The following is a 26,213-nucleotide window of genomic DNA, read 5'->3' as shown; positions in this document are numbered from 1 at the left end:
GCCAGGCCTTAAGATCAGCCCCACTTTTGTCCTTTTTCATCCACATTATTAATAAAAACAGATCTTTCCTACCCAGGTGGTACATTTCATTGGGAATAACACCCTGCTCTGGCCCTTTGTTCCGGGGCCTCTCACACTTTTAAAGAGCAGTTCTGGGCTCAGGGCAGACTCTTGTGAAAAGGCCGAGACAGCTGTAGCACTTCAGGTCCATGGCAAAGGCTAAAGAGGAGCAGGTCCAACACAAGCACCCCCCACCAGGCCTTCTGCAGTCTGGGCGTGAGGAGCTGCTGCTCTGAGCTGTGGCTGCAGAAACTGCCTCCCCCCTCCGGAGCAAAACCAGCCGGAGGGGTGTTGGAGAGCTCTGGGAACAAACGCCCTCAGCCATCACCCCCCAGGCAGAGGGGGGCTGAGCAAATAACCACAAGGCAGCGCAGTTTATCTAGATACAGGTACTTTATTTACAAATATTTAGATTAATAGCATTGTTACATCAAATGAGGAGTACAGCAGTCCAAACAAATCCTTTCTGTGACAGAAACAATAAGACCTACTGTAACTTACTCTGGGAGTACAGGTATTGCACCGCAACAAGCTGTAGTTGTTAGAACACGGACTTCACGTCAGCAGCAGGTCGTGGTCCCTGGGCAAACCCTTTGTGGTGCAACCTTGGTTAAGCAGGATGCAGTAGCTGCAGATCTCAGACATCATCTACTTCAGAGTATTAGTTAAAAAAGAGACTAACCAGACAAAACAAAGGGACAGTGCACAAGTTACCCAAATCCTATTGTCTGCACATTCCAGTTTTGGCTTTTATTTAACATTGACTGTACAATACTCTGGTACCACTGTTTACTTACAAGTCTGAACATTGTATAAGGTTTAGTGTCTAGTAGAGGGATTTTAGGACTACTTTGTATTTCCAACACTGCAGCAAGACTAAAGCTGGACCCTGGATAAGCACTCACCCCCTTTTGCTTTTTAAGCCACACATGACATTTTCCAAGTGAAGCTACACACAGAAGGCAGCAGCACCACACGCAGAGCCACCCGCACCGCCGTGGACACTGCAGCCAACCCCACGTGTGCCTGGGCACCACACAAAACCTCCCCTCGCCCAGACAGGCTCTGTCACCCCAAGGGTATACTCAGAGGCCTGATGAAAAAGCCCAAGTCTTAAACCCTCAGACTGTTAAAAAAAAAATAAAAATACAACAGTAGTTAAAAATCCCTAGAAAGCACACACATTGTTCGACTGTCCAGTTCAGCCTCTGACCATTCAAAAAGTTAAAGGTAGAAAAGCGTAAGATGTGCGAGAGAACCAGCCTTCGTACAGGAGGCAAGGCAGGCGACGAAGCCCAATAACGCAAAACGCTTACCGAAGAGAAAAAGCGGGTTAGCACGCTGCTGATTGCACACAACGGGGTTAATGAAACGGCAGCCGAACACCACAGGGCGAAGATGAAAGACAGATTCCACTAGTGTTAACTTCTGCAGCGGGGTCAGAGCCCCGGCCGCTGCCGACGCCGAGTTAAGCCTCTGCGAGCGACCTGCGGTCACATCGCGCTCTGCCGGGGCAGCGGGGGCACGGAGAGGTCATACTGTACAAACTGGTATTTTCTTATATACTGTTCTAATGCCAGTAATCATTTTTCTTCATTAAAATCATATACACAGGATGTATTTAACCGTTAGCTCAGTTCCTTCAAATTTTATACATATTTACGTTCTGTTAACAAGTGTAAAGGATAAAAGTGGCAAAAAAAAAAAAATGACGTAAAGCTACGAGCGCGCGAGTGAACGGATTGATTCCCTGTGCGAGGTGTACGCTCCTGCGCCAGCCCGCCCCGGCCCCCAAACACACACCACAGGGAATTCTTTCAACAAAGCACATTGTTACAGAGCCCCTTGCTACCATCAGATTTCACAGCAAAAAAAAAAAACCCCAACCTTATCCTTGACTACGGACAGCTCGAAACAGTTAAGAGGTGGGGAAGAAAGGCCAAAGAACTGTAAAATTAAACCGTACAAGACAAAGCCCTGCGAAAGTGTAAAATCATGAGTCCAGCATCAGTGCTCAGTTTAAATTATGTATCGGTGACACTATCACAAGGACAATCAAGGAAAAAAAAAACTTCTAGATTTACCATGCAGGAGAGGTTTTATTACTCTACTTGCTTTTGATAACCTGATTACATCTAAAGTTGTTTAGCAGTTTAGTACTGTGTTAAACTTGTCTCAGAGTTTTAATTAAACCCAGTAAGATGTACAGAAGACAGGGAAGCAGTCAAAAGCCCCGCTTCCAGCAGACAGAGGTGAAAGGTCAGAAATGGAGCCATGAAACAGAGGTCACTAGCAGCCGCAGCCTTCTCTCTGGGGCTGGGGTTCGCTGGTTAGTCGCCCCCCCTGCGGAGCTGACGGTTTGTGCTGTACACCCGACTCTGCGGCGTTCAGATCCAGGCTTCCGTCTTGGATATTCTGGTAGATTTTCTTGGCAGCCTCCAGGAACGCATCCTCAACGTTCTCTCCACTACGAGAGAGCAGCAGGAGTTACTGGGGCTGCGCCTCAGGCCGGCAGCCACCCTGGCTGGGATCCGAGCGGGCCCCGAGCAGCAGCAGCTGCCACCCTGTCGCTTTACACGCAGGGAAAAACCTCCTGCACCCACAGCAGACACAGGCCAAGCCTGGTGCCCTGTCCCTGGGCCACTCACTCCCTCACCATTACAGCCTGAAGTCAAGAAACACGTGCCAACACACCACACAGCAACAACTGGCTAAGGCACCGAGCCACACGCGGAGCCGCTATTCATCAAAACCTTTTTCTTCAAAGGTTCCATTACAAAGGTTCCATTACAGGCACCCGCTGGAACCACCCTCAGCAGCACTCTGGGGGTGGGAGCCTGCACGATGCCACCCCACACCTGGGTGCTCAGGGCTCCCAGCACCTGGGGGAAGGAACAGGTGACGGGGAACAGCTCTTCCCCACACACACACGTTCTACACTCAAATAGCGGCTTCAAGCCAGATCAGTTTGTTGGAACTCAACGAGTCTTTGCCTGAAATGCAGCAAGGGGTCTAACGTCCAAGTTGCTTTCAAGTCAAAGCTGACACAACTGGAACTGCGATGCAGAGCTTACCCTCCAGGAGAACTCAAAAAAATGTTTCTTGTGCTTGTAAAACCCTACTATACCTGAACTCTATGGCTGTACTTAGTCATAACCAATATATTCCTCTTAAACAGATCACAGCTGAATCATTACTCCAGACAAAAGTAACTTACGTTTTTGCACTTGCTTCAAGGAACAATAAACCTGTTTAGAAACAGAGATTTAACAGTCAGCACATAATAAACTTTAAATAGCCCCAAATCAGTCACATTATGACCTTCAGATTACATGCAAGACACTATTTTAGCATTAAATGGTATTTTAGGACTAAGTTCAGGCATCAATACACAAGCTGGTTTCTAGAACTAAGTTAGAGTTAAGCCAGACTGAGGCACAAGAGAAACTTGTACATATAATTACAACTCTTTGGAAGTGTAAGCTTGCAGCTATCAATGCTAGGGATTCACTTGAGCGTCACTATCTTGTAGGAAATATAAGAACAAGAGGAAAAACACACCATTTTCTTCAGCAAATTGTTTGGCTTCTTCATATGTAACATCCCTCTGTGCTTCCAGATCTGCTTTATTTCCTATGAGGATTATCACCTAGTTCAGAAGAGAGAAAAATCAGTCTGGGAAAAAGCTTTTTCACTACCACCCCCATCATTAATAAAGACAAAAACCCCAAAGGAAACAGGCAGGAAAAAGTTTTTAACCGCAAAAGCCATGCATCTTCAGGAGAACACTGCCCTGGCAGCGCCCCCCTGCACAGTCTCCACTGTCACTTGCAGACGCTCTGGGCTGTTCTCATGAGAGGAGGTCTTAAAAAGCAGCAGTCCTACTCTTTATTCATGAGTTGTACTCTGAACCGCTTCTTGTATTTGTTTAATCATCTGCTATTCCAGCCAGAATCCTTAAGTTTTCTTTCACCACAGCAGAGTCTTCCCATGAGTTTGGTGCTCAAGTGTTTTGAGGCATTTGGAAAAAGACTGAAGAAGTGTTGTGGTGCAAAGACACAGAAGAACCTTCTTCCCCCAGCCCTCCAGAAGACCTGCTCAGCTTTTGCTGAAGATCCAATTTATTATTCCAGTCTAAGACAGGGTAACATTCACCCCAGTGCTACCACAAAGCAAGAAGAAACAGTGACAAAAGGTTTTGTTAATCACAATTTTCTCTCCAAAGGTGAGAGCACAAGACTTTTAGAAGCAGCCACTGTTCTCCTGCACAGGAGCCCCCATTTTTGCTCCAGTTGCAGTAAGGGAAGAGACACTGGTGTGTTGCAAAATGGGGACAGAGGGGTAACTCGGAGCTAAGGAGCTGAAAAAACAGAGGCAGCTTATTTAAGAGAACACTGCTGCCACTGCAGATGCTTTGGCCTCAGCCTTCCACCTCTTGCTTAGAGATGAGCTATCTTGCTTTCAAGCTAAATAAAGTCCAACTTACAGTATTTGGATTGGTGAGGTTCCTTGCATCTGTCAGCCAGCTGCTTAAATGATTATACGTACTTCTTCTGCAAAGAATTAAGCGAGTACAGTTTTAGTAACAGTATTTTTTGAAATACCTGATGCCAACATCCCAGTCAGCATCCATTCAACACACCGACATCTGCCATCCCTCTTCTCCCCAACCTCAAGACAGACAAAGCAGCAGCACCCTGTCTGGACTCAACAAGTTAACTTTAAACCCCCAGAGCAACCCTTAAACGCAGGTGGACAGACAGACAGACAGACAATTAGCACTTCTAGTACACTTCACAAGGACAACATTTGTATTGTTTTGTACAGAACACATTAAAGGATTTCCTGTCAAACACTTACAGAACACTGTACAGTAAAATAGCACTTTGGTAACAGTGATAAGATTGCTTCAATCTTGAGTCAAAACAAACAGGAAATATATATGCAGAAAAAAAAAAAAAAAAGAGGTGCTTGAAGAGTATCAAGAACAGCCCCAGAAGATGGGAGACACGTGAAAGCAAGTGTATTTCATGTTGCACATCTGATTAATTATTCTTTTAGCAGCATCTTTAATTTTCACCTATAAAAGGAAGGCAGGATAGCTTCTACGCAGGCTCGTTTTGTGGGAGGCCTGTGAAGAGGCCCAGCAGTCAGACTGCTACACTGCGCACGTCTTCACAGCCCACTGCAACAGAGGCCACGTTCTGTCCTGTGCCTGCTCCTGCCAGTAAGGAGCAGCATCCATCCCTCTCAGGAAGGGAAACATCCAGGTACTGAAGAGCAGATTTTAAGGAGAAAGCCAGATCTTTAAACAACTTCAACACAGGCAGACAAGACCTGAAATGGCAAGATCCTCAGGCCTGTCAGTAGTGAAGCGTTCCAAGAAAAGCAGCTCACATAATTCCTGTGTTTAATTTTCAGCTCTTTAAATACTTAAAGTAGTGTGGTAAGCTGCACACAACACAACATAAATCATTCCAGAGAGAGACCTTTAAATCCAAGTCCAGGGGCCAGACAGGACTGCACAGACGGGGCCGTGGTACCCACGACACACCACGCCAGCCAGCAGCACTCACCTGGTGATGTCGTAGACCATGAGAGCTCCTGCTGCTCCTCTGTAGTAGCTTCGTGTGACAGCCCTGAATCTCTCTTGTCCCGCTGTATCCCAAATCTGTAGTTTAATTTTTTGGCCACTAACTTCAATTATTCTTGTGCCAAATTCAACACCAATTGTGTGGGGACAGTCTGCCATAACTGTCATAAAAAATAAGAGCAAAGATCAGATCTTTCTAGTAGTACAGGGTCTGCTTGCTACAAAGATATTCCTATCACCAGTTTTCAGTTATCTTTACTAGCTTTTCAGTCTCTAAGAAAGCATTTTTACAGCTACTGTACCCCAAACTGTATCACTTAACCAGAAATAAAATGAAGTATTTCCTGAACTGCTGTTAGTTTTAAAAACAGTTATAAAATTCCTTGCCTTCTCTGATGCATGTACACTGATGCTGTTTGGCCATATATATCAGAAGGTATCAAGTCAGCTGATTCTCAGTCTATCCTTGCAGAAACGGTTAACTAGTTTAATGCAGTAGGAAAAGATAACTTTTAGGAAATTACCAAGGTACAATTAAAAGTCTGTAACACAGCTTCAAAAACAAATACCCAAGTTGCTTCAGACAGGATAAACAACATGACTGTCCACAGGAAAAAAGCTCGTTTCAAAAGCAGCTATCAACATGGCAAATCAAAACCAAAAAGGCATCTTTTTTGTTATAATAAATTCATCTTTAAGAACAATTTAAAAAAAAAAAATACAGAAAGGATGAGTACCTATATCCAAGCCATCTACAGTTAGCAAGAGTCTTGTAGTAGGGGTGTTTGGCATGTTAGTTTGTTCAGTTGTACTGCTTCAGCTTAACGCTGACAGACTAAGAACAAGACAGATCCTCAACAAGAATACAACTGTAGGCAAAGCAGCATTTAAACCATTGGCTGATACTGGATTTTAATTAAAAGCAACATTAAAAAAAAAAGTACTATTTTTACTAGAAAACAGAAATATTTTAAACTGTAGCTTCTACCCACTTACTGCCACTTCTCGAGCAGCACATGGTAAAAACTAACTTTGTACTCATGAACACCTACAGACTCAGCCATGGAGTGAGCACTACATGGGAAGTCAGAGCTAATAACCACTGCAAATGCCAATGCAACGCACATTATTAAGTAGAATTGAAGCTAATTCTTAATTAGCCATGATAGCATACATGAAAAAGCATTAGTTGAGACAGACTGCAGTAAGCCTTAAACACCATCACGCAGGGCAGGCCAGTGTCATGCGTCACAGCGGCTACAGTGACAGTGCTACTTAAGCCTGCAAACAAAGAGTCAAAGAAATATGAATCCTCTTCTCCTTGAAGTCCTTAACAGCACTAAAAAACTCCAACTGCTGGTGTTCAAGCTACACCAATTCTGAAAACAGGCATATTTCAGGCAAGAAATTTCAACTTTGTTCTGTATCAAAATTCCCCAGAAAAGCTGTAAAAACAGAGTCAGGTAGGACTGCCTGAAGCAGCAGTTTTGCCACTACCACATCAATATTTTGTTTATACATCTGCAGAAGTCAAAACAAAAATGTGACCACGTACAAAACAAACCTGTACAGATTAAGACAGACACCACAGACTCATGCATGACGGAAGCAAAAAGGCAGGAAAGAGGGATGGAGCACACCAGCTAGAATATTGTGAACTGAGATACTCACACTTCTTTTCTGTAAACTGATGGAGCAAACAGGACTTTCCTACACCCATGTCCCCTGTTACAGAAAAAACAGTTAAGGCTGACATCATATCATTGTTGCAACAAGCACATTTTCTTCATCCTCCCAACAAAGGGTACAGAGACAGGCAGCCACTCCCGTCCTGGGCCTAGTGGGCAGTGTGGCTACAGCCACCTGGCTACAGCCCTTACATGGATCAGCTTTTGCACTACAGTTCTGGTAACAGGTACAGGGTTGCAAGCAAGGGGGGAGCAGCAAACTCAAAAAGAGAAGTTCATCTGTATTACTGATTTTACACCTGTATTTCACAAGGTTATGAAAAGGAGACCTGTAAAACTGAAGTGTAAAATACACCTTTTGAGTGTGTGTCTTCCTCCTGTCTTACTTGCAATCACTGGTAAGGACTTCAAAAATACTGACAGCCAACCAGAACACACCAAGAAACTGCTTCACTTCCACAATGCCCACAGAGAGAAAGAGCAACACCTTTTAAGAACCAACTTCTCCACAGGCTGTGACTGTCACAGCAGCCTGGCTTACAAACCTTTACAGTAAGATTGCAGATCACTTACACCTACACGAGATCATTAAGAATTAAACAGTTAACAGCAAGACCTGTTCTTCCAGGATAGTCATAAATGCAATCATGACCCTGACTAAACAGCCAAGGAAGCTGAAGCTAAAAGCAACACTTAAACACAGAATTATAGCCTGACAGAAGTTTACAAGCCCGTCTAAAGCAATGGATTCCAATTAGCACCTGTGTCTTCAACAGATTCTACAACATTTGGGACTAATGATGCAGAGGAGAAGTGCAATAGCAAACCTGAATCAACACAACATCCCAGCTGTGTTGATGCCTATTAAGATTTTTCCCCATTTCCAATGCGTTTAGCAATTTTTCTAAATATAAACTTAATTTTGGAAGAAAAGGACCGCATGCACGTTTTTAGAATACCTTTTTTTTCTAGTGCTATGCAGAGGGCTAAGCATTATGGCCCTAACAGTTAAGACATTCAAAAATGCTGAAGTCTGTATGTCAAGAAGAATGGTTATTTTTAACAGTAACTCAACAATAAAGTGACCTCAATACAGGCACTGGTACTCGCCCCCACTCCCAGTTCACTGGCCACCAATCACACAGCTCTAATTCTGTGGCCTCCAAAGGCATTTGCCTTTATACTGTCAGCTGCCAAAGCTTTAGAGCAAGCGTGGTGATCTGTGAGGGAATCACGACTCTAGAGCAAGTAGCATGCAACTGCAGGGAGGCTGTCGTGCACAGACCCACTGCCATGACCCGGTGGGTGCCCAGGGGTACTTACCAATAATGATGTACTTAAAGATGTAGGAATAGTTGTAAGGTGCGGTTGCCATTGTGGCACTAAAAAAAAAAAAATAGGACACATCAGAGCAGCTATTTGTTCACCAAACTCAACCCAATTCATCTAATTTAGTTCATATAAGCAAATAAACCCTCTTCCCATTTCTCCCCCACAACGATCCTTTCGTTCACAGTTCAAGTTGGTTACTTCCCCACGGTTGCTGAATTAGTGCCAGAGATATTCAACAAAACTCACACCGTTTGCTCTGAACCCCTGTCATTAAGGAGAGGCATGCTCTGTGTAGTACTGATACTCATGCACTTTTATCCAGAAAATCTTAAAGCTGCTGAAAAGCTCCAGCACCTTCTTGTTTTGTACAGTCGCCGCGTGGACCAGCACTCACTGGCCAAACAGCTGATACATGAACTGAAAATAAAATCTGATTCCAAATGAAAAATCTGTTTAACTAAACCGGCAATTTGGAACTATTGCATATCTTAAAAGCGTGAGGTAACAGGAACAAAGGAAAGAGCGCAGCTTGCATCAAACAGATAAGAATTACTTAAAGGAACGCTGCAGTGGCTTTAACTAGGGTTTGCACTGCTACATGTCCATGTCAGAAGAGCAGTACAAGCCACAAATCAGATGTTCAGGAAGTTAGTTAACATCTCTGTGGCTTTGTCAGCATAGTGGCATTACAGCAAGGCTTAGCAGTTTCTCTTTTTTAAGTGATAATCACAATTACATCGGAGATAAGTACTTCCAGTATTCCAGTTCTCCCATCTTTCCTAGATGTACGAGCTGGCTTCAGCTGTGTAAACTTGCACGAAGCAATAGCTGACTTGCCAACTAATACAGCAGTTAACCAGGATTACAAGTCTACACAGGATAGATATTGCCTGTTAACATAAAGGCTTCAAACTGCCTGCTTTCGTCCCAGGTTTTAAGTTAAACTAGATATAGTGTGATCAGTTAAGCAAGTGGAAAATTTCAACTAGGAATTCACCATTTCCTTTCCCGCTCCTGCATGGCAGATAGCCAGCCTTTAGAATAACATGGTACATTTTATAAAGAACATTGCTTTAGCCTAGAAAGATTTTCATTCAGTCATGTGTCATTCACATGACAAATGAAACCAGTAAAGAAATAAAAACACAGGAAAGCTTACAAGCCTGTAACTTTTTCAAAAGCAAAGTACTGTTTCCCCAAGCAACCACAATTAATCCATAATAGTGAACTGTAGGTATAAGAAAGAAGGTGACTCACAACAAATCTCATTCACAGTACACAGCCAACAAACCACTTCACACAGCAGAGGTTTAGAGCAAACACTCTTATCTAGACCTTGGAGAGGGAACAACTCCAACAGGCAGTTAAGAAGGGTTTACTGTGTGCCAGTCACCTTGCCTTTCATTCATGCTTGGCTCATGATATGGAAACTCTCAAGTCCTTCTATCCCAAGCAGTATGCAAAGTATCTATGCTAAATCCTACATATACACATGCACACTGTTCTATAAACCAAGTTTAATCCGAGATAGTAAACAAACAACAGTTTTGGACAGCAACTCCTGTATCTGTTGGCAAGAGAGCTCCACACCAAGTGCTGCATGTGTTCCAAGAACAGCCAGGTCAATCAAGCAAGTTTTAGAGGAAACTTCTGCTGTAGTACTGGGTAAGAATTCACATCCATGCCTGGAAATGCACTGCTCTGCACCAAGCAAGGCAGCAACTTTACTGCCTTATTTCCTGGAAGTGGAGGATTCCAGAGCTGCAGTATCAGCTTCAGTATGTGCACTGATTGTTTTCAACACCAGCAAATAAAGACAAGTAACTGCTGCAAAGAGAGTTCAAAATTAGTGTGTCACTGGAAACACCCAATGCTTTGTGTCTTCTGAATACATCTTTACACATTATGTTCTTCCTCTCCTCCAGCACGTCCCAATAGCAGCAACATTCAAACTGAGCATCTTCTGATCCAACGCACTCGTTCATACAGGACACTTGGTGCTTTGCCTTCTACGTAAAGCCAGGAGGGCTGTGGTCCCAGCTCAGTTTAGTTTGATAGCAGACAAGGTTAAACTGTAGGATTGTAAGGTATGTAAGTACAAAACCAAAAAGCTTGAGAAGGCCGGTTGATACATACAAGTACTTCAGGAGGACAGCACGAACTGTACTATTTTCTACAGAAAACAGGTGGGTGCTACAGCCACAATAAAGGCAAAGACACCAAAAGCACTAATATGCACCTAGTTCGATAGTTTGAAGGATCAATGGTGTGTTCTGAGGATGGTAGTATCTAGTAACTTACACTGGTTTTAAAAAAAATTCAGCATTGTAAACTTCAAGTTAGGGAACCACTCGTGTGGTTGTGAAATCTGTTCTAGCTGACCCCCCTCTTCCTTCACAACACCAGTTGGCTCTGGAATGCCAAGTACTCAGAAATGTTCAAAGGAGTTTCATGTTTCCGAACACATGACTTCGCAATATTGCTGTATATAACACGTGAGGGGAACACATCCTACTATCCAAGCTTGTACGCAGCATCCTGGAAGGTGAGGAAGACTTTTTTTCTAAAGAATGGATAAGCTGGGAACTCTGTGCAGGCTGTATCACAAATTGAGTTTGGAATCTCTTAGCTAGAATCTTTTCTGCTAAATATACATCTCTGTTTATTTGACAGACTGTTTTTGCTTGCCAGGATATGTCAATATTCATTATATTCTTTACTTAAAGAAGTCTAACTATGCCATTTCAATATAAAAGAAACTGTCACTGCTTTGCAACATATGCATCAAAACCAGTTCCCACTTCAAAGTGAGAGAAAACCAAATTCTGTGCTTGGCAACAAAGCCTGAAATGGGTGGGGAGAACTAACTTCAAGCCACATCTTACTGTTAAAACTTCATCTTCATTCTTACAGTGACATTAGGCCCCTAGAGGAGGTGAGAGATACCAGATGCTCCCCTGCATGAAGCCAGACCTAGCACTCACACACCCTCCACAGTTTAAAGAAACAGATTATTATTCTGCAATCAGCAATTAATCTATAGTCAGCAATACTGATAGAGAAATTCACTCCTACGGTGAGTCTAGACCCCCTCTCAAGTCCCAGCTGAAGAAGTCACTGTCTGATAGACATATCTGCTGATATCTTGCAGAAACACAGCTTAAACACAATTTGGGGAGTTAAACTGAAAAAATAAAGCAATACTTTGGTATTACATTTATTCCAAGGGTCATGTTACAGAAAAGATTCTGAAATACTCTAAATTATTACTAAAGGTCAGGAATCTTTTCTGGAGAACAGATGACTTCTCTAAAAAAAAGACCACAACCAAATAAACTTTTAAACACTCAAATTCCAGTAAGGATTAGCAGGAATTCAAACTGTACTCAGATCTTGGAATAAAACTGATATTCCAGAAGGACTCTGTGCTGAAGGGAAAAAATAAATGCAACAAACTAAAGACAGAAGCCATGGTGAGAATTCAGCCTCAGAAAATTTACAATCTCAGCACTTACTACAGATGAAAGAAGGAAGTCTAGACAAGAACAGCACACAACAGCATTCAGTAAACACACAAATATTAGCTACATGTTAATGCTAGAGGTTAATATATATGTTGATAGCATCACCCATCTGTAGAAAGTGGAGTTCTACCTCCACTTCCCAGCCCTCTGTTCCAGGCACGCGAATCTTAAAATCTTAATAATCCCAACGGGGGGGGGGATTTTCCTCTTGAGAGCGCCTGGGGCAAGAACTACAGGACTGAGATCACTGCACCGAAGTATACGCAACTCACCTTCAGCCACTGCTGACATTAAACAATATGACATCAAAGTTAACCAACCATAAATTTACTGCTAACAGAAAGTAAAAGAAGTTTAGTCTGAAAGCTCGGTCTACCTGCCATCTTTCTTCCGGGAAAGTCTGCCAATGTAAGTTTTGGCTCCCTCTTCAGAGGTAAAACTTCCCCTGGAGTTTATAGCATTATTTTGGGATGGCAACTGGCCAGACGATCATGCTTCACTATACACAGATTTCTTCTAGTTTCAAAGCCTTTAGAATTAATTTCTGTATTAGTCAGGCCTAAAAATTTTACAGTGAACAGTGTCACCGTAATCCATTTTCTAGATATCAACTTCTCCCTTAGAAGCTTTTTTTAATAAAAAGTTACAGATGACCTTAATGAGATACTAGTACACCCACATTTCCTCCTCTATTCACAAGCACTACACAGGTATTTTGACATCTCACTGAAGCCTTATTTCAAGTATCAGCACACATCTGTACAAACTGAGATAAGGTTGTTCCAGGCACACTGCCGTAACGTTCTTTATCAGAATAACATAACTGTAAATATCATATCCATACCAGCTTTCGTGAGACCCATGCAGCTCCTTCTAGCTCAACTCAAGGACATAGTCCATTTTAACTCTTCACTGGATATCATTTGCATAGAGAAATTTCACAGCTTTATGCTCAGCAAGAAGCAGTATGTTCTTAGAAGAGACTAGAACCTGCAGGCACAGGTTTTATTACGCACTGCATGTGGATAATACAGTCAGCTGGCCAGTCCACACAGAGATGATGATACCTCTGAAAACAGCTATCAGCTTCCACCTCAGGACTCTCATTATTACAGGTTCCCCTTAAAAACATACCACTGCAGCCAGAGAACCACTGTTTAGTTACTCTGAAGCAAGAGGCATCTGCCTATCCACGTGTTCTTTTGGGCATTCCTCAAGGATATGCAACAAGAAAGGATCTTACAGCTGAAGTCCACTTCCCTTCTATAAAAAGTAATGCCATCATATCACTTCATAAATGGAAACAACTTTTAATGAACTGTTTTTTCATTTGGAAGAAAATATTCGTTGCGTACAAGAGGAACTGTATGCAACCAATAACCATCATTTAGAACAGCTTCTAAACCTCTACACAAAACGAATTGGTAGTTATTCTCCTTCCCAGGGCATAGTCTTCCTTCTCTTCTCAGTGTTCATTGTTTATTAACATCTAAGTAAATATATAGAGAAGAGATCAATAAGAGGGAAAGAACTAGGGAGAGGGAGAATTGTTTCAATTCGTAATTGTACTATTCCCCTGATGAAGACTTCTGTCAAGCACACAAGACAATGCAGTCTAACTGATACCTTACTTTAGAAGGCTGCTAGAAATACAGTCTAATTGCTTCAATTGCGGTCTTCTGTAAAAAAGACCTCATACCATGCTGGAAGATAACAACAGGTTTGTTATCAAGCAATACACCCAGGCAGCAAACTCCCATAAGTCTGTTGTCTATAATATGCTATAAAGTTATAATACAATTAAATTTCATTGTGGTTCTAGGACTTCCACACAGCAAAGACATTTAGGTCTTCCTAACCATGTGAACTTCTTCGCTCCACAGCCTCCCTGGTCTGTTTATCTATTTACTTATTTTTGCTGGCTTGTCTTCATGAAGCTCTCTTCTGAGACTGATCCCTGAGGATTCTCATTAGCAGCCTGCTAGCAGCCCAATGCTTTCTCATCTATCTGACAACATCACTTGTTGCTGGCCAGTTCCTTACTCATTCTTCAGCTCCTCGAGTCATCCTCTCCAGCTTTCCCCATTTGGATTTCATTAAAGCATCTGATTAGCACAAGACAGTAAATGTGGCTGAACTGATCTTTGATCAGACAACAACCCAGCAAACTTCTTAGGATCTGCTGCTGAAGATCACTGTGCATCTCCTCGTTATTGCCAAGTCCAGTGATACTTTCTCTGAAAGCACACAAGGCCTGCATGCTCCCGGGTTCAGACTAACAGACTTCAACTGTGCAGAGCCCTGTTTCAAGCTGTTCCGAAATGCATTTGCTATATTCTTTTAATCCTGTAAAACACCTTAACTCAGCCTGAGGCCTAGTATTTCTAAAGACTTCATCACAGGCCTGCACTTCTCCTCCTACATGAGAACTCCGACTTGATTTTAAATCAACGCTACACATCATACTAGCTTCACTTTTTGATTTTCCTCAACAGCTATCCGGCCATGCACACATCGTGTTGGTTAGCCTTTTAATGGTTTCACATCCTGCTCCATTAAGTTCCTCCATTTTGTTTCCTAAACTTCCTGCATTTATATGCACACACCTCATTTCTTACTACCACACCCTAGCGCCATAGCTCAATTAAATACTGCATACCTGTCCTCATTAGCAACAGCACTTTCTCTGACATCCATTCTCTCAGCCATAGCTCTTTATCCATCTGTATATCCTAATTTATCCTGTTTTTCTCTTCCTATAGAGCAGCCTAACCTGTAGCACGCATCTGTAGCAGGAGAACCAAGTTCCAGAGGTACCAGGTAAGTTCAGGGACAGTATATACAGAAACCAGAAGAGGTTTGTTGTCAGTCTATCAAATCAGAACATGTAACTGTCTGGAGTCATCACCTTGGAAAACACAAACACATTTTAGTACAAGATGAAGTAAGGTCTACTTCCTTTGTTTCAGAAAGACACAGCAGAGTGAGAACCAATCATGAGCAGGTTCCATTAAATGCACTGGAGTAAGCAAGTCATTTTAAAAGATCTCTTCACATTTTAAATGCTAGTACCTCCAGTATAACAGGTTTGTTTTCAAACCACTGTCCTTCACAGTAACATTTTTTGTTGTTATTCATAAAAAAAAGAATAGGAGCTTCTTCCTTCCACTTAGATTTATGACATTTTCAAACCCCTACAAGAAGCTAGTAAATTCCTTTTTAATCCATACTAAACTATGTGATATTTAGTTATTAAGTCTCTCAGGGTTGGGATTTTCTTCCCATTCCTGAGTAATGCCCAAGCACAAGAGCCCCTTAATCCAAACCATGATAGAAATCAATCCCAAAACCAATGCCTTCCATATGATAACATCTGGCTGCTGGAAATGCAGACTTCTGACCTGGGGTTTGAAATGATTAATGACCTGGGTAAAACTTGATCACAAAGAGGTACCTTTGCGAAAAAATGGCATACAACGGAGATCCACTCTGATTCAGAGATCTAAAAAACAAAGTCCACATCAAATAACCTCCTGAGCAACAAAGCCATTGCCAGAGAGACCTCAGTACAGACCAACACATTCTCCTGGCTTCACTGCAAGGATAATTCAGTACAACTTGAATTCAAGACAAAACTATCCCCAGATGTTATAGAAACCTCTGCTACTGCCAGGCAGGCAATACAGAACTAGGTGAAAGAACAGAACTTCATTCTTCTGTTTAGCCCGGATAAGCACTGACAAAAGAACACAGAAGAGGTCTGGAATACTTTTGTTGCTTTCCCGACTAGGAAGTGGCATCCCCCTCAGCCCTCGTGGAAATTATTCTCCTGTCGAAGTTCATGACAGCACACGTCAACGTAAGAATGAAAAGTACAGATAACACCGCACATCGGCCACACACACAGCACAACATACACACGCGGTAAACACCCTACGTGCAACTGCAACTACTAGTAAGAGGCACACGCACACACAGATATACACCGCATGTACGCGAGTACTTGATGGTGGCGTGTTCCACAGGGAGTGTGCAGTGCAGAGGAGGAATGGGAGGCGGTGGCGACAAACAGTGCAGCAGCGGCCTAGCTCCTGCCCAGGCAGCCTCACCCTCCTCGGCCCCAGACGGACTAGCGGCCCTCTCCCCGTTCGGCTCGCCGCCGGGAGCGAGGGCGGCCAGCCCCGCCGAGCCCGGGGGCCAGCCCGCAGCGCCCTCGGAGGTGGGCAGCGGCACACTGAAGGGGAGCGCGGCCCCGACTAGGCCTCGGCTCCGGGCAGTAGCAGGAGGAAGTGTCGCCACCCAGCCCGGGTGGCGACCGGTTGTCTGCCCCAGCCTGCCGGCGAGAGGGCGGCGCGCCCGCCCCAGTGGACCCCGCCGGCGGCCGGGCACCGGCGCGGGGCCTAGTGCTTTAGGCCCGACCGGGCGGAGGGGCGACCCTCCCCGGCCTCTCCGTACCTGGGCTCGGGGAGCGGGTGGCTGTGCAGCGTGGCTCTGTCGGCGGCGGCAGCCCGGTCCCTCCGCTGCGGGCACTGTAGCGCTCTGCTTCGGGCTGGGTGCAACGGCCGGGCCGGGTCTCCGCCTCTCTCCGGGGCTCCCTCAGGCTCAGCTCCGCTGGCTCCACTGCGCCCCCATCACCCCCCTTATCCAAGATGGCGGCGCCCCTCGCACGGGGTTTCCCCTCCCACTCTCGACGGGCGCCGGGGCTGCACAAAGGTGGGCGCGAGAGGCCGCGCCGCAACCAATCGCGGAGGGCGCGCGGTCGGGCTCGCCCCGCCCCTCTCGCCGGCGTGCGGGGGCGGGGCCGGGCGGGGCGCGAGGCGGCCGCGCGCCCGCAACGCCCCGCCCCGCCGCCTGGGCGCGCGCCGAGGGGCGGGCGGGAACGCGGCGGGGCGGGGCGGGGCGGGGCGGGGCGGGGCGGGGCGGGGCGGGAGCGCGTCCCCCCCCCCCCTCAGGCGGCGCCGCCTCCTCCCGCTCCTCAGCGCGGGGCTTTCCCGCCTCAGGCCGGGCGCGGGGGGCGCCTCCGCCGGTGGCCGCCGTAGCGGTGAGGAACATCGCGGTTTTCCCAGCTTTTCCCGGTGGGAAAGGGAAATGATCCGCCCGGAAGCCCCAGCCCGCCAGAAAACCGTGCTGTCCTCTGCCCCGCGCTGTTCCCGCCTCAGAAGTCACCACGGCAGCTGCCTCCGAACCGCTACAGTTTTCTTCCAATTTCTATTTTTAGATAATCTCCAGAACCAAGAACATTAATAAAGCGTAAAGACAAAGACTCCAAGATATTTCACACGCTATCTAGAAGGATGTTTCCATGTTTCCTGTCCTGCCTCAGAATCCCCACACAGCCAGTATCACTTGAACGACGAAATCTGACCGTTACCGAGGTACGGTTCTTTGTTCTGGGGAAGATACAAACAGCAACAGCATGAGAAGGTGCAGGTACACGGGACATTTAGGCTCCAGCGTCGTCCAGTATCCAAAATCTCTAAGGAACTGCAGGGAGTGCTGTTTCACGTTTCCAGTAAAATTAGTATTATATCTGGTGTCTTTGTCATAACTAACCTAACTAACGAGGATCTGAGTACAGTTTGAATTCCTGCTAATCCTTACTGGAATGTGAGTGTTTAAAAACTAAGCAGTTTGTTAATTTGGGCTTTGATTTACTTTTAAATAGGCTTTTTAATCACTTGTGGCAGGCAGTACTAAAGACCTAAAAATGCAAGATGCTGCGCAAATCACAGCTCACGGGATTAAAAAAAAATTCAGTGGTTCAGGAGATGAAAAAAATTAATAAAAGTAACATTACGAAGGAATCTATGTATCTCCAATTCAATAGACTTACCCAGATTCTGAGCTCAACATACAAACTTAACACAAACATGGAAATTACAGAAGCAGTTAATGAGTCCAGACATTCAAAATTAAGACCCCTGATATTCCAGATTAATATTCAGATTTTCAGTTTTATATTGTGTTTAACCAAAACTTTTTTGAGATTAGTGTGGGGTGGGTTTTTTGAAAGCTTTAGGGCCTACAAACCTGTTAAAGGTAGTTACATCTCTATTTAAAGAAAAATTACCACAAGAGCTGCTAGAGGGCAGCCACACAGCATGTTTTCAGTGGATGATTTATGCTTTTGAGAACGAACAGGACGCTTTGTCAGCTTTAGTGCCACAAAAGCCAAGAGCATTAATTAAAGCAAGTGGAGGGATTCTACTTATTTTAGAATTAAGAACTGATTAGGGCTTAAGTGTGATTGAAAAGAGCTAATGGTTCTTCCTGCCCAAATACATATTAGATATTGAATCTAAATAATGTAATTTCCTCTCCTAACAGGCTGCTGGAGGACAATAAGGATTTTTTTCAGCTCCACACGCTATGAAAACCATCAAATTCTGTTGTGTATCAGTGTTCAAGATTCAAATTGTCCCTTCCCATAAGACAGCATGCCATTGATACTAACATGCCTATGGAAATATATTTCCAGAATGGGCATTTTCCATCTCCATTACTATGACATTACTAATTCCATTTTCTTAGTAACAATGTAGAGGGAATCCTCTGATTTCTGCAGAGGCTGCTTTCCATGAATCATCCACCCCCTAATTATTGCTCAGCCCCTCCCAGGGAGGCACTGGATGCTCCACGCCATCTGGGCAGAAGGCTCTTACACAGGGTGAAAAGCACAGATAAAAAACAATTAGATTATTTTTTTCTTCATCTACATAATAAATAAATATCTGAGTAATAAAAAACAAGGACTCAGCAGAAAGATATAATATCTGCTAGCAACCTACTATGACTTGTACGACTACTGTCAGTTATTGCCAGGGTCCTAACTTTGAAACAGATGACACCGTGCCACAGAACCATTTTCAAGTTTTGCAATACCTTATATGGAGTGACTTTTACTAGAAAAATAGGTCAAAACAAATCAGTAAGAATTATTTCCACAAGAGGGAGTCTTTAAATGGAAAATGATCTACTATTTTGACCCAGTTACAGTCTAGTTTACTGTCTTTAAAAAAATACAGTTCCTTTAAGCACTTGGTATTTCCCCAAATATTGTTTTGCTAACACAGACACTATAACATTTGCTTAACAGGTTTTAAAATTAAAAATTGTTAAAATAGCACACAAACATTCATTGACTTCTGTTTAGGGCTCAGTCTTCGTAGAGTTTAGTCTAATGGTGTTAGCTTTGCTGTTCTGACAAGATGGAATTCATGGCAGGTAATCATCACCGTTACCTGTGATGCCCTGGAAAGGACACAGACAGCCCAGCCTGCAAAGGCTGTAAGGAGCTGGTCTGAGAGAGATCTTCTTTTCCAGTGAAAATTCCGGGCAGTGCTGGCCCTTTCACGCTGCGGGCACACGCACTGCGGCTGGTTTTCCTCTGGGCTTTGGTAACCCCACCACCCCGTCCAGAACTGCTTCCCCAGGCCAGAACACTGCACCTCTTCAGTGACGCTAACAGGATGGCTCTGTTCCCTCCAGTGGCCACAGAAACATCTTCAGGATTACTCAACACTTCTCAAAATCACTTTAATCCAAAATCTGGGTTGTAGAGAGTGTATTTTAATCCTGAACACAAATGAAAAGAAGTTTTGGAGTATAATTACTGTTATCTGTTATCTGCAACAAAGAAAATTAGAAGCCATTACCTGACTATGAGTAAGATCAGTCTTTTTAATCTGAAGCCCGTATTTCTGTGATCTCCTCCCAAACATGCTTTATATAAAACTGTCTTCATTTCTCCGATGAGGTAAAAGGCAATACAGATTTGCTTTAAAGTTTCTGGTGTTGAATTGTTTTGTATGCTTTTATCAAATATTCCTATAAAGTTTAAAGTACACAAAAGATGTGAACAAGACAGAAGACTGAGTAACGGCATCTACATTTCTTCTTTGATTCTTTTATTCTTGCCAGTGCTTGAAAGCCTGCAGCAGTTTTTCAGCAACAGTTACTGAGAAAAGGCTGACTTCAGCCTATTCATTCTGAACATCTGGACAGAACCTAACAACAGTAATTAAAACCCACTAAATTGGTAACAATACCAAATTGCTAGGATGGAATACTGCCTATTGTCCCACCCTGCTTTGTGGATTTCTGCTAGGTCAATACAGCCTGCTCTTGAAAAGCCTCTTCTACGTGTCTCCTTCTGAAGTCTCTGTCAAGAAAGAACAGCATCCAAATTTTCTGGTCACATGAGGATTGCTCTTGGATTTATTTTTTTACCACAAACCCCAGGAAAAGTAAAGACTCTGAGTTAATACAGCTGATAGAAGGTTTGAGGATTCTGTTCTTTTCAAATAAATTACATACAATGATCTATAATATCTGCTTCCTTGTTTTAGAATGCATCCTTGTAAAATACTTTTTAAATAATGGTTAAATTACATGTCAGCAATCATGAAGAACGTTGGATTGAGCAGCACGGAACGTTGCAGACATTTTTTATCCAAAACACTTCCCTTTTACTGAAGACAGCAGAAAAAAGGCTTGCTTTAACTGCTCCACTTGGACAGAGACACCTCCAGCTGGGAATTTTTTGTCCTCCCCCTGTCTACTCAGTCCTCGCCAAGGTCTGTTGGCAGTGACCTCAGTATGATCCTGCTACTCCTAAAGTTACTGGGGGGCAAAATACAGCTCCCTGGATTCCTGGCATTCCCAGGAAATGCAGACCAGAGGCGTAAGAGTCACCATGCCTTTCTTCAGGACTAACACTCCTTTTTAACACAGCCCAAGGGCCAGTGGACAGTGAAAAATGCAGAAAGCACGTTACAAGCTTTCAGAGCAGGAGTCTGTAATAGCTGCTTTATAGCTGTTCCTAAGAGAAACGCTCAGTGACTCCTTTGCAACAAACTGCTTTAAAATGCTCTAAACAACCAATTTCTTTTTGTGAAACTCTTCCACATATTGTATCCCTACTGGTAAAAACTGTCAACACTATATTATTTTAATCCTACAATAGGTTCCTTTCCCGGTATTGTTCCAGACGCTCTTTGAAAACATAACATTACTTCTTACATTTTCAAAATTCTCTACCTTCGATATAATGAAATGTATTTGGATTGACCCATTACACTATAATTAATAGTTTTGCCAGTAATAGGTTTTATTATTACATAACTCCAAGTATGTGCTTTCAAAGCAAAACATAATCCTCACAAGATTCCTGTGAAGGGAAGTATTCTAATCCCCAAGCTACAAATACAAAACCTGAAGACCAGTAGGGTTGAGGGCCTTGCCCTAGGACACAAATACACCGAAAAGAAATAGGAGCCAGGCTTTCTGGCTCCCAACTCCCTGTTCAAACCCTGGCTACGCTCCCACTTCGGTGGGACCATTGCTTTAAACAAATCATTATATCTCAGTCAATTTTTAGCTTCCTTATTAAAATACATTTTCAGAAAGAAAATGGAAAACAATATTTCAGAACATCACAAACATCTATAACATTGTTCACACAAGAAGCTTGAGAAAGTCCATGAGAAAGATCTTTTAATGTCCCTGTGAGGTGGTTAATTTACTCGGTCACTTTGTGTATCTATGGACCTACAATTCCTTCACAGTTCAGAGTGCATGTGCACAGATATAACAGCAAGGCCCCGTTAAGCTAGTGAGCATCTGTCTTTCTGTTGCAACCCAGAAATTTTCACGCGTTCATCAGCATCTGAAAATATTAGGGGGTGACAACAACACCGAAAACAATGGTAGAGAAAAATACATTTGAAGTCACAGAGGAAGTAGGCCTTCCACCGTTGTGTATGTGTGGAAAAACTAGGGAACACTGTGCGTGGCAGGCAGGCTCAGCAACTCAGAGTAAAAGCAAATGTCCAACAAATAGTCACTAGATTCTTATCTGCAGTCACGACAGCTGCTGTGAAGTCATAATGCAGGTTCTCAGTATTGCTTATCACTAACCCAAGTTTGCTTTTCCTACAGGAAATATTACTTCGTGCAGTGCAGCAAAAATCTTGTAATAGAAATGATCCATAAAGCACAGCTACAGAAAACAACCACTGCTGCACTTACAGGGCAGCATGGAAGCATTAACTAGCAACAGTTAGGAAAATCTGTTACCCAGGAGCAACAATGACCAGATTGCCAGAATTTAAACCATCACATCACAGACACAGTCAACAAAAGGTCGCTGAAGTGAGGTATGTTTGTTCAGACTTGGTTTGTGTGCCTCTCTTCCTCCTCTGAACCCCAACTTCTTTTTCTGGCTTTGTTCAAGTTTATGTAGGCGACTACAGAAAGAAGAAGCATGGGATTTTACAGAACTATTTTGAAATATACTTCTGTAAGAGGTGATCACCTAACGCTGGATTTGTCTGAAATGACTAATCAGTCTTTACTTGTATTTTAATTTTGACTTGCTAGGTTCTTCTTTCATATTTTACCATTTCAGTTTTGTGGTGTCTGTAGAAATGTCCCTGTGGTCAATTATTTTTTTAGTTCCTTCTTTATCTTTTTTTAGTTCCTTCATCTCTTGTAAAATAGGTAGCCCAAAATCATGTTTTCACTGGCATTTATACAACCTTCAAACCTTCAGATTAAACTTATTAATAATATAAGAAAATTTGGGCCAACAGTAATTCTGGTGTAAGTAGATGCAGATCAGCTGGATTAATGTTATATTCCAGGGAATGGAAATACAAAATGGAAGTATACCCCCTTGCCTGCCTGCCTTTCAAGGCTAACTTTCAAGCATGGCTTTCAAGTACATACAGAAGTGTACACACAGCTGAAGGGGTCAGTGCTCAGCAGGACTCCTTTTATCCTGACTAAAGATAAAGCTGAGCTGCATTGGCTTTATGTGACGTATTTTGGAGATCACATCTCAACTCCGATGTCTGGTTCAGGTCTCCTGTAGCTTAACCCTCAATGCTGGATTCAAGCTTGTACGAGTCACTTAGCGAGTAGTTTATATCTTAGCACCAAAACAAAAACTGTTGCAGCAACAGCGCTGCAAAATACCAGCGCTGGATTTTCAAAGACATGCAAGTTGTGTGGTTTTCCTGGATGATAGGACAACACACCCATAGACCAAATCTTAAAAGTGGTGAAAGAATGTATGAGTCAATCGTCTTGCACAAATCAAGATTAGATCCATGCTGAGCTTCTCATGAACAGAAAGCAGTGATTGAAGCTAACAACAACTACCTTCAGACGTTGTGCACAATTTCAAGGTATTTTCTTGCTGAAGGACAATTATGCAGCAGTGCTGTGCAAGTGCAGAACATGAGGCTGGCACAGCACAACCAGTTTGCCTCCAGAAGTTTCTGCCCTTCTCATACACAGTGAGTCCTGAGGCTCTTCCTAACATCAATACACTGTCTTGATTCTACTTTAGACACAGATGTAACTCCACATCCCACTCTCTCTGTAGCGAGAGAGATTTCTTCCTGAAAAGCATCTCTCAGTTCTTTCAGCATGGCAAGCTCACTTTTTCATACAGCCAACACCACAGCTGTAGCTGCATTTCCAGTTGAATAGGTTTGTTGTGGAAACTGGGACCTAGAATTTACACGGAAACATTACAATTTTAACAATACTTTAAAAAAAAAAAAGAATAAATTGAACACTTTTACAGTTTTTAAAAGGTTGAATCGTTTTACATTAATCATATTTGACTGACAGTTAAAGAGTTTTTGGTTTAGCTGTGTAATGATTATGTTATAAATGCAATAAGAACAGAATTAAAAATTTACATTTGAAGACGCATTTTGAAAGAGCAGAATTTCTCATAGTTATTAGCTCTAATGAGGAGCCTGTCCCTTTGTAGCTCTAAACAGTACCTTTGCTTGATGTGAATATGATGCAAAATGTCAAGTAGGTAATTTAAGTTATGAAAACAGAATCCATGTGACTGTCTAACAGTGTCAGTACCTCTTTGTAATGTACGTTCCTGATTTAATGAAAGGCTTACCACTGCCCTGGTTATGCACAGGTCTCCCAGACAGTGGAATCAAAATGGCAGATAGTTTTTAGCCCTTCTAAAATATTCTGGATAATAATGTTCTCATAAAACAAAAGGATAACAGCAATCTTCTTCAGTTACAGCCATGACAAAGGAGAAATATGGACCACTGGCTTTTATCATTAACCATGTCATTGTTACATTTCCATGCAATTCCAGCAGCAACCGAAGGCATTGTTGATGGCATAGAAACTGTTTTTATAAAAACCCACACCAGGGTGGCACTGTCTCGGTACAATGCTTCTCTCAAGAACACAAGACAGTTCTCTGATTACATGATGTAGAGAGAGGAAGAAAAACAACAGCCGTCTGTGGCCTGCCTGCCTGTCTCAGATTTACCACAACTCACTTGTAGTATCTAGGAAAAACTTCGTAAAAAATGCAGGAAGTTAGAAATTTCAGTCATTTTTCAGTAATGTTGAAAATAAGTTACGAGCTCTCAGATGTGTTACCGCATACAATGTTTCCCAAAAAATGCTTGATAGTAAATTGATCTTAAGGATTGTGTTCGTTTCTAGAGCTTCAAACATAACCATGGGAGGAATTAATCTGCTCTGTATGATATATGCCAAGTACATGAGCCATCAAGTCCATGTCTTCGTGTGCGTACTGTTATATCTGCTGCTGATAGACTTCGGAAATTAAACGTTATGCTAAATTTCTTTGGAGCTTAAACAGATTATCTGATCAATAACTGCAACTTCTGTTACCCATGTCATCACAACTTGTTTACCAGGTTCATCTATGCCGAATGCCCACGGGTGCTCACTCTTGCAGAGAAGATATTCAAGGGTACGTTGTAGCTAGCAAGCATCAAAAATCATCTTCACGTGGCTCAGGGCCCAAAAGACATCTATATGTAGACACATACATATCTGTGCATACATGCACACCCTATCTCAGAGAACTGGCTGTAGGGTGTGGGCTTCTATAAATAGGTGCCAGGAAGGAAGCAGTGGTTGGCCTCCAAGGCAATCGCCGGCGCTGGCCCCAGCAGTCCCACTGGTCCCCCCCTGCTGCTGAGGCAGCGGGGATCGCAGGCTCTGCACATCGACCAAAGCCTCCCAGACCACTCCACTGGTTCGTGATGACATTCTACACCCTGATGTAGAATAATGTTTGATTAATGACTATCATCTATAAGGAGATACTACTACAGGCTTCTCGTACATGTCCTTTTGTATGGACATACCAATACTGGCATGGAAGCACATAAAAACAAACACGAAAACTCACACAAGAAATTACATCATTAAAACAATATCTGGAATTGAAGAAGCAGGAAGATGGGGCAGAAGCAAACATATAGAACATCTGAGAGCAATGTATCAAGAAACAGGGAAATATTTGCCAGTTAGTGCAAAGTTTTCCACACCACAAGGAAAACACCAGCTACGCAGAAAAAACAATCAATCCGACTTGGATGTATTTCAGGAGGCAGGGATAAAGCCAGGAAAAAACTAATAACATCCAGAGAAGAGAACAAACCTCAGTGTATCTCTCAGGTTAAAGGTATGAAAGAAACCTGGAGAAGGATGAGCTGGGGAAAGAGGCCGTGGCCATCCAGAGCTGGAGAGGAGTGAACCGGAGCCAGGACAAGCTACTCATCACCCGGCAGCGGCCCTGCCACGGGCACTGACCCCGTGGGCACTCACAACCCAAACGCCACAGCCGCGCTTCGGGCAGCCCCGCAGTGTGGAAGCCACGGCCTCCTGGTGCTTATTTTGCCTTCACCTGCTTTATCGCCACTTTTGGGTGGAAAATCGAGTCTTTCGGCACCACTGCCTTGCTGTAGGGCAACGCAGGCACGGAGCCTCCCATGGCAGGGAAATGAAGGGCTGTTTTGTTGGGCAGGCTCAACGCGCGCCTTGTTCCTCGGGGAGCGGCGACAGGCGCGGGGGCTGCCAGCCCGCAGGGACACGAGGGGCGCGGGGGCACCAACCTCTCCCCACATTTGCCGGTGACCGTTTCCCGTCCAGGCCCCGGGATGGCGCCTTGTCACCCCGGGGATGTGCTGACGGGGCTGCCCACCGCGT

The 26,213-nt window shown here is 43.6% G+C and overlaps 1 protein-coding gene across 1 annotated transcript; it reads right to left on the bottom strand.

Annotated features, from left to right (window-relative positions):
- Positions 1 to 434: 434 nt before the first annotated feature.
- Positions 435 to 16,854, bottom strand: RAB14 (RAB14, member RAS oncogene family). Its single transcript, XM_074923663.1, has 8 exons — positions 16,653 to 16,854; positions 8,665 to 8,723; positions 7,325 to 7,378; positions 5,637 to 5,814; positions 4,547 to 4,613; positions 3,622 to 3,709; positions 3,278 to 3,308; positions 435 to 2,527 (listed from the first exon to the last, which is right to left on the bottom strand). The coding sequence occupies exons 2-8, from the start codon at positions 8,714 to 8,716 to the stop codon at positions 2,350 to 2,352; spliced, it is 648 nt and encodes a 215-aa protein (XP_074779764.1). The 5' UTR covers positions 8,717 to 8,723; positions 16,653 to 16,854; the 3' UTR covers positions 435 to 2,349.
- Positions 16,855 to 26,213: the final 9,359 nt, after the last annotated feature.

The sequence above is a fragment of the Athene noctua genome, chromosome 20 (genome assembly GCF_965140245.1).
Source record: "Athene noctua chromosome 20, bAthNoc1.hap1.1, whole genome shotgun sequence".
NCBI lineage: Eukaryota > Metazoa > Chordata > Aves > Strigiformes > Strigidae > Athene > Athene noctua.
Note: the sequence above shows the minus strand (reverse complement) of the source record. Positions and strands in the feature narration are given on the sequence as shown.